This window comes from Blastomyces gilchristii, assembly GCF_000003855.2.
Source record: "Blastomyces gilchristii SLH14081 genomic scaffold supercont1.30, whole genome shotgun sequence".
Lineage (NCBI taxonomy): Eukaryota > Fungi > Ascomycota > Eurotiomycetes > Onygenales > Ajellomycetaceae > Blastomyces > Blastomyces gilchristii.
This window is the reverse complement of record NW_003101661.1, coordinates 314106-323807: the sequence shown is the minus strand read 5'-3', so window position 1 is coordinate 323807 and position 9702 is coordinate 314106. Positions and strand designations below refer to the sequence as shown.

The following is a 9702-nucleotide window of genomic DNA, read 5'->3' as shown; positions in this document are numbered from 1 at the left end:
TCAATGAAGTTAAATCTCTATTAATCTTCATTTCTAGATAGTAATTGAAATTCTCTACATTCTTGATCTCATAATTAGCAGTGATTTCAGCTTTGACCCAGTTCAGATCTTCAATTTTCAGACTGTAGAGATGAACATTATTTATGTAGATAATTATATAGATCTGTCTTTCATTGTAAATAAATAGTTCAGTATCATAGAGACTGATACAGAAGTCTGAGTATAATAGCATCTTTCACAGCTTCTTATATTATAAAAGTACTGCTTACTTAAGACTGCAGAGTTTCTGCATTAACTCATACACAAGATCATCACAGTCTTCACAGAATTCTGTGAATTGATTCATATATATCTGTTCATCAGCAGGCAGTTAAGCATTTAAAAAGATAGTCATTATATCAATCTGCAGAACATATCATTCTCAGAATGCTGAGATTGTCATAAGAGCTCATGAGATGAATGTAGAGATAATAGATGCAAAGATTCTTGAGTAATTGATTCTCTTCTATTGAAGATTTCTGCAGATAACTCAGTGAGTCTTATAGCAGATAACATCGCTCATATTATTGAACTTTTTGTCAAATACTCATTGACTGCAGAGAACACTCATTTATGATATTCTCTCAATCAGTTATCAGACCTCTATCTGTTTCAAACAGTTAATCTCTTTAACACAGGCCTTGTAATAATACTTTCATTTCATGAAAGCTTTGATATGTGTGAGGTTTTTCAGGATCAGAAGTACAGTGATCTCAGAATCAGTGAGTAAATCTTCAAGACTGTCTCTCACTGAATCTTTCTTCACTGTAGTGATATTTCTTATAGATGTCAGAGAATTATCTGATTTAACTGTGAGTTCTGAGAAGTTCAGTGTATTCTGCACTAAAAAGGTAGATATTCTCACAGAGATATCATAGTCAATCCATCAATTATTAGTGAGTATGAGAAATAATGAACACTCAGATCAGATTTCCTCATCAATGAACAGATCATCTATTAATTAATCAGAAATCACTGCAATCTCTTGACAGACTGCAGTGAGTAGGTCTGATGTCATTGAAGAAATCACTGCAGTCACTTTACAGACTGCATTGAGTAGAATCTTCAGATTATGTGTTATTAGTATTGATGAATCAGCAAGATGAAGATTCTTCTGAAAGATGATGTCTTTTGATATGTATAAATACCTGTTGAAGAGGTTTATCAATCTATAATTGATAAAATCATCATAACTCACAAAAATTAACTCTTTGAAATGAGAAGTCATCTTATTGATGAGCTTGAGAACTATCTTCAAGAATGCTTTGCAACCTCATCAGTGAATGCCATGTGCAGAGAATAGAGCTTCAAGTCAGATCTTATACAGTGTAATCAGCTTTGTATTTTCAGAGCTCTTATATAATATTATTGAGATTGATATAAGATTAAACAGCTCTGTGACTGCAATAACTGCCTCATCTCACATCTTTTTCAGAGCTGAAGAGTCTATTAATAGTGATCAGAACTTCTCAATGATCAAACTAATCAATTGTTTAAATACTTCATCTTACTGTGAAGTATAAGAGAGAGTTGACTCTCATTTTATATCTTCACTGAGTATATATGCTGTAGCTGTATTTGAATTCAATTCTTTATAATCTGAGTGAATGATTGCAATGCTACATCTCAGCAGATTCTTGATGAATTGATTGAAGATCTGTAGATATCTCAACATCTCATTCTTGTGTTTCAATAGAAATATTTATCTTATATAGATAGTATCATCTGTTATCATCATTGCAAGCTTCTTATCAGTGTAAGATAATATATCATTCTCAGTTTCAAGAGTCTCATCATCACTGAAGATATTCACTCAAATCTTCAAGGCCTTGTGAGTAGCATGATGTGGTGTGAAATTCTTGTAGAAAGTGTGTTTCTGTTTAGACTTAATACATGTGATATAGAATGATAAGTTCTTCAGACTGATAATAACAATATCAAATTATGAGTCTCTGATCATTTTTAATATACTATTTTCACTGATATAATCAAGTTGATGATATCACTCATCTATCAGAAGCTGTTTTGAAAGAACTGCAGATAATCAAGATAAAGATGAGATAACAAAGAAATCAGTATCTGAATTCTTAGAGTTGATTAACTGTTCAATCTTCTCACAGCTGAAAGATCTCAAAGACTCTGCATTTGAATTATAATCTATTGAGATTGTCTTTGATTTCAGAATGATCACATATGTCACTACTTTATACATTGAGTCATTCATTATTTCATGAAATGTCGGTAAGCTGTCAGATAGAATGTAAATATTATTGTGAGATAGATTGATATAGAAGATATCACTGTTGATAGATGATAGAAACTCAAAGTAGTTCTCAGCATTAACTTGTATATTACAGTGAATATAGCTCTGACATTTCATAAGCTCAGTGAAGATCAGATTTGTGAATAGTTCTGATATGTAGTATACATGATTGAATTCTATCAATCTTTCACTCACTGAGATAAATACAGTGCTGACACTCTGAACCTTTATAATAATCTTATTGATCACTTAAACTGTTGAATCATTAATTACTATAAGTTCTGAAAATCATGATCTATCACTCACTATGTGGCATCCGGCGCTACTATCCTATATAGTGAGAGGATTCTTGTGAGGTTTCATGAAACAGGCTGACATATTGATAACCTCTGCAAGGTTTGTCATCTGATAGGTCTCTGATTCATCTGTAATGAATAGTTGAGTTCTATTCTCACTATTATTCTTTTTCTTCTTTTTTTTGAATTTCTTTATTCTTGTAGTATTGTTTATTCTTCAATTATTCAGAGTACTGTCTGAATTAATCAATCAACAGATGTCAAAGTGAGATCTCTCACATTCAGAACATGTAGATGAATTTTTCAATCTCTGATGATTTCAGAAGCCTTCTTATGTACTGTTACAATTACATTCAGTACAGCCTTCATGGGCCGGATTTGATGTATTATTGCTGATAGTCAGTGTGGCTGTTATAGCTGTTGTAGCTGTTATAGCTATTGTAGCTGAGTTGGCTGCAGAATCTATATTCTGCAGGTTCTTTTTATCTTTTGAAGAATCAAGTCATGAACAGATTTCCTTCATGAGAAGATCAACATTTAATACCACAGCTGTGGATTTGAAATCCTGTATCTTCTCTATCTTCTTCTGAATGTAATTCCTTCAATTGTTGAGTAGAACTGAGTAGAAGATATCAAATATTTACACATCTAAGAAGAAAGTATTCAACATCTTCAATTTCATGATGACAGACTGAAACTTATTGAAGAATGTGTGTAGATTGATGACCTGTGTGTCACTAAGAGACATGAATTTCAGAACTGTCTCACAGCATAACTGTGTTTTAAGAACAGAGTATTTCTGTTCAATCACATTTCATAGAGTATAAGCAATCTGATTTTCATCATACTTGGAGAAATGTGATCTGACACCTACATTCAAGAAGTTTGAGATGAATGTATAGAGTCATCGGTTTCTGATGTCTCAGAATAATGCCTATTCATCATCTCTTTGTAGAGGGTTCTGAGTCTGTTGTTTCTCTATCATATATTAACACTGTGTATTAACCAGTTTCAATTTCATGAAGATGCTTCATGTGATGTAATTGAATGTGTCAGTTAGACTGTTTAGTCTCACAGTATTCTTGACATCTTTCTTGAATTGAGAGATTGTCTTGTCAACATGACTATTCAGTTTATAAAGATTGAATTCTAATCTTTCATCAAGATTAGAATTTCATGTGACTGTACAGACTGTGAATGTGATGACAGAATGATTGTTGACATTCTGTGATTAATCTGTAGAGAATCTCTATTAATGAAGTTTTTTCAGTTGTAGTTCAAGTTCTAGAACTCTTTGCTTCCTCTTGTTCATCTCAAGTATTATCTTGAGATGCTTCATCTGTTGATCTGATATTGTCTCATCTGAATAATAGACTTCATGAGAATCAGTATCAAGCTGTTGAGTAGATCAGAGAGCCGGCCTGACCATGTCAGAAGCTGTATTCAAACCAGCTTTGAATCAAGAGAGTGTTTCAGAGCATTTATCAATGAAGCTTTCAAAGGCTTCAGGAGAATGTTCACTGGCAGAGTGTGAGTGTGAAGAATCATCATCATCAACTGCAACTGATTCAGTGAAAAGAACATGAGATTGTAAACATGTATGTGAGCGGGATCATGTTGAATCTGTCATCTTAATGTTCATTTATTGAATCCTTGTCAATATTGTTCTCTTTTCTTGCTTTTTTGCAAATGTGATGCATTTTCTGCAAGCCTCTTTTTTTTTTTTTTTTTTTTAAGTGAGTAGTAGTATTATTGATCATCAAGATCTCAAATGCATTAATACTGATAGAATAAGATGATTTTAACTTCTGATGAGTGTATCAAATGAAGCAGTAGTTCAAATAATAAGTATATTAACAAGAAATCCCGAATTAGCAGCAATTTTATACAAAACAGGTCTCATAACCTGTGAAAGATGTAAAGCTTGTGTAATTGAAAGGTTGCTAGCTTGTGGAAAGTTATATGGTGGAAGGATTAGTAAGCCAGATCACGTGACCTGATATATTTTTATAGAAGAAAAATAAATCACTGATTTCTTTAATAAGAAGTCAGTATTTAGTTATTCTATATAGATAATGAATGAATATTTCTCTTCTATTCTATAAGTAAGAATAGCTGAAGTGATATCTCAGCAGTATCTCACTGTTATAGAAGAGTAATCTGCTGATCTTATATAGAAGTAAGGTTCTCATATTCATCAATCAGATCTGGCCCGGTAGTATAGTAATTAACTACACTATTATGAAGCCTTAATTAACAGTCTTTCTCTCAGGAAATAAATATTAAGAGAGAGCAGATTCAAACTCTGTAAAAGTCATCTTAATTACAGCTTTCACTGTTAAGTTATAAAACAGTATCAGAGATCTTCAGATACACTATAATAAATTATTATCAAGTTTAAAATATTCACTCTGAAAGTTCTTAAATACTAATTCTCACTAATCTTAGAATTAATAGCTCTTTAAATACTTTAAATTAGATTAGTACTAGAGTAATTGAGATTTAAAGTATTTATAAAACAGTAAATTATTATTAAGCTTAACTAATCAGATCTTATCTCTCTTACTCTAGATACTTACTTTCAGAGAATTAATATTTAAAAATTATTTTATTAGAATATCTTAGATCTAGTAAGAATCTAAATAAAATAAAATCTAGATATTCTTAATAAATAATTACTATAAATAAGACTGTGATAGTTAATTAATAGATTAAAATACTGAGATTAACAGCTGAAAGATTAAAGACTTAACTAGAATTAAGTAGCTCTGATATTATTCTTAATGAGAATCTTATTTATAAGTAAGCTAGTTATAGAAGCTAGTTAAGTAATAACTCTTTAAAGAAAATAATAATCTCTGAAGTGAGTCTGAGAGAACAGAGACAGTGATCAGTTATATAAAGTGTTAAAATATATATATAACTTAAGATATAAACTATAGAAATCTTATTCTATAAATCTCTTTTTACTGTATCTATTTCTTTCTATTCTTTTCTATCTATCTATTTAATATATCTATCTTTAAGACTATATTCTCTTTTTCTTTGTCATGATATTTTCAAATAATTTCAAAGTATTAGAAGATGTTAAAATACTATAATTTATAAACAGTTTTTATATTCTGAGCTGGAATTTTCTGATTTTATATATCTGAAATTGATAAATGTATAATAGTTAACTCTATAGATATAGAAAAAACCCTGAGAACTAAAGGTTCTCAGGTAGATGTCATAGTCTCTGACTGCATACATCTATAATTGAAGAATAATAATAATAATAATCAATCAGATCTTCCTATATTATATCTGAATGATGTCATAGGGTGGTTGGAAACCGGTTCGAACAGCCTGCGGGATGAATGGAATCATCCGCATGGAAGCGATGGGCCGTGTGGAACCGCAACGGGGCCTTGGCCGGCCGGGGGCGTGACAGTCCCCGACCTCCACAAGTTGAAAGGGAAGCAACCCCCCCCATTTTCATGAATCATAAGAGAGCAGGAAAAAGAAAGGGATTCTATGACCCCCCCCTTGTGAGGTTCTTGTGTGTTCTTGAGAAGTAGCAGATTCGTGACCGATTCATTCATCTCAACCCAGGAGGAGAATCGTGGGTTGTCAGTACTAACCCCTGTTCCTGTCACTACGGACAAGGAGAGCCCTGCTCAGTTGACAGAGTGCCGGAAACCTCAGGCACCCATGAATCATGATGATGGCAATATCAGGTTGTAGGCTATAAATATACCGTATAATCTCTAGTTAACATGCCTCTCCGTCGCAAGACTGTATATTGCGTAGCAGAGGGAAGCTCAAAGATCACAGACTCTCTTGTTAATTGTACAAAAACAATACAACTACCCATATGAACCTGGTTTCAATCCGACATGGAAGATAACTACTCAACCATGAACATGGATTCTCCATCCTCGCGTCAAATTCCAAGATGAGGGCAACGCGTGTCGCAGGTCTCCTCCCGGCCTACCCCGGTCGTGCTCTCCCTCCTCCTCGTCTCCCTCAATATCCCAACAAACTTCAACAATCTACCACATTTACTTCAATTCCATCTCCGATGTTAACTTCACCATCACAAAGTCGCCTGAAAAACGCCGCCCCGTTTACCATGTGCAAAACTCCTACTTCACCCCAGGGACACCAGACATGACTCTGCATGCTGGCCCCGACCAGTCAGGACCCATTCTGGGCTGCTGTAAATTTGTCCTTTTTTCGACATGCACGAAAATTGGCCTGGGTATCAGTGAGGAGGATACGATTTGGGAGGATCTGGCGTGGGTGAGCAAGGATCATTCACGGTACAGATACGAAATTGATTTGGATATGAACATTGGCGACGGGGATATAGCCGGTCCCACATCCTTATCAGCGGCAAGGTCCGGTGCCCACCGCCGTGCGTTCCTCTGGAAGCCAACACACAGCGTTGGCGTTGAGGAGTCTATGCCCTCGAAATTCAGTCCTAGCAATTATAAGCTAGTCGACGAAGAGACGGGGGAAGTGGTTGCGGCGTTTGCGAATAATAGATTTAAGAGTTTGGATGAATAAGGGAAAAATATAATTTATTTGAAGAAGGTTCGAGATGCGGAAAGGGTTGAGTTGATGTGCTCATGGGTGCTCTGCAGTGATGGAACGGAACGGAGGAAGAGGTATGCAGTGGAGGTATGATCAGTTATGATCTTTCTTAGAGTATTTCTTGAGCAGTGTTTATCCGGGATGCGGGAGTTTTTGTTAAATATGACAACTTTGCAGGTATAAGACAAATCTTTTATTCGTCCAACATCATATTAGCATGCACTCCGTAACATTCAGCTAATCATAATTTTGATGATTTCCGTTTATAGTCTGGCTTTGGTTCATTGTGGAGAAGGGATAGATAGCTACACTAAGCTACCATAGTTATTTTTACTGTTACTATGTGTACAGATGGGCACGCTGGGTATATAATAAGTATACATCTGAAGGTACCGGAGAGTAGTGGAGATTGCCGGGGCTTCGCTCGCTAGGGCGGGTTCTGCAAAACAAAAGGTACCATACTGAAAAGGGAGAGAGATATTGGGAATGGAATATAAGAAAACAGCCTTGATATATACCGAAAATTGTTGACAGGAGGAATTGGCCAAGGAATAAAATGACAACCACTAGTTAACAGAAAAAAGTAAAAGGTAAACCCCGCCACCCACCATTCCCCCCGGGCTCTCCAAAAGAAGGAAAAAATAGAAGGAAAGAAAGAGAGTCCATCTCCAGGATACAAAGTTGGAGCGCGAGGAAGCAGGATGAAAGCACGATCCAATCTCAGTACTCTTACGTTGAAGATAGAGGGCATCTGTAAACTTTATGTTCCCCACATATCCTCATCGCTCATGACTAGATCCTCCTCCTGTTGCACTCGCAGCCCATTCTCCTTCCTTTTCTGTTTCCGTTCCCGTCTCGTGACAATATGACTAGGGGTAATGGGTGTGATCGGCGTGAAGGGCATATAAGGGGAATATGGAGTCTGCGGGACCCCGGTTCGAGGGCCGCCTGCCCTCAACATACTCTCGCGACGCTCAACAACTGTGGTTTTAGTTGGTGTAGCACTTGTAGGTGAAGCGAATGCGCGAAATGGTAGGGTCGAGTTACTACTGCCGGTTCGAATATTGAGAGGTGTGGGAGTTTTTCGGCTTGGGGGATCAAGCGATTTTTGGCTTGGATTAGGTGGGGGAGGTCCTGGGCTGTATATCCGTGGCGATAACGGTTGGGTTTCGGAATAGTTACTCGAGGTAAGTGCCGGAGATCCCATGGGCGGTGAGATTGGAAGATTTCGCACCGACTTCCTGCGAGCTTTGCCACCCGCCGTAGTGTCACGAGAACGAGAGCCGAGGAATGACAAGTTGGAAAGCCTTGATAATCGATGAGCTATAGGAGATAGAGGGGAGGTAGGTAGTTGTTGATGTTGATGTTGCTGCTGCTGTAGTACTGAAGGATCTTTCGGGGGTGGGAATGCGGGCTGATTCTTCAATCGGGCCTGTTGTGGATGGGCAGGTAGTGCGGTATGTCTGAGATGTCGGAATTCTGGAGGACCTTGGATGGATTCAGGGGAGGACGACACTTGTTGTTGAGCCGGGGACAAGTTTTCGTCTTCGTTCGTCTCGTATACAGCACGAGATTGCTTTGCGTCATGTTCCATAACCGCGGCGTAGAGCCGTTCCATCTCATCTTGGGCTCTCATTCGGTCTGCTTGTACTATGGTCTCATCAAATGTGGCCATGCTTCCGGTTTGGGAGGCAGGAGAAGTAGGACTTCTAGAAGTGTTAGACCAAGGCATGCTAAAGCTGGATTTCCCTTTCTTTGGGCTCGGCCACATTTGAGAATCTATTCCGCTTTCTGGAGTTAACCAAAGTCTGCTAGGTGTTGCTGGGTTTATTGTGGTGTTAAGTGTTGGTTTTTGCGGTTTGATCATTTCCATGTCCAGTGTTCGGTTCGATTGTTGTGCGCTGCGACGCAGCCGTCTCCCTGTCGTGAGAAGGCAACCCAGGAATATAACTACTGTGCCAACGTATGCGCCTACTATGGCGACAATTTCTCGCCAGAGGAGACTGAGATCGCGAGTTGCGGAAGCTGAGAGAGGAGGACCGTCTTCGGGGGCTGGGGCCGGGCCTTTGAAAATGTTGATCGACCGAATTGATGCTGTATGGACGATAGCGGCCTGGATCAAAAGCAGCAGAAAACAAGTAGAAAATGACAACCGTGGAGCGGACATGTCGTGATCCTCGGGTTGTTATACCGCATCCGACATGCCAGGAATAAAGTCTCCCAAACAATCCAGGCCACCCCTTTCACCTCTGTAACAACAGGAGCAGCGTTTACCACTCTGCGGGGCTTTGGTAGATATAAGATCCATGCGAGGAAGGGAGATCCAAACACTGCGTCTTTGATTTTGGATCGGCATCAGGAATCGAACACTGCTTGAGTGATTGGTTCGAAGGGAGAGTTCCTCAAGAGGCATTCCGGTAAAACTCCTGTGAGGTAAAGGTCTGGTCTACAAATGAGAGAGGGGAGTAGCATGAGGAGGCTGTGAGAGGATGTGGGCCGCATGGTCGCACATTGTCATCACTGACC

General features: G+C 37.8%; 2 protein-coding genes across 2 annotated transcripts; one reads left to right on the top strand and one right to left on the bottom strand.

Annotated features, from left to right (window-relative positions):
- Nucleotides 1-6291: 6291 nt before the first annotated feature.
- Nucleotides 6292-7149, top strand: BDBG_08868 (uncharacterized protein; the record flags this gene model as incomplete). The annotated part of the gene is made up of 2 exons (XM_031723765.1): nt 6292-6320; nt 6558-7149. 2 exons carry the CDS (start codon nt 6292-6294, stop codon nt 7147-7149), a joined length of 621 nt encoding a protein of 206 aa, XP_031581073.1.
- A 787-nt stretch (nt 7150-7936) lies between these two features.
- Nucleotides 7937-9589, bottom strand: BDBG_08867 (uncharacterized protein; the record flags this gene model as incomplete). The annotated part of the gene is made up of 2 exons (XM_002621563.2): nt 7937-9289; nt 9368-9589. 2 exons carry the CDS (start codon nt 9587-9589, stop codon nt 7937-7939), a joined length of 1575 nt encoding a protein of 524 aa, XP_002621609.2.
- Nucleotides 9590-9702: the final 113 nt, after the last annotated feature.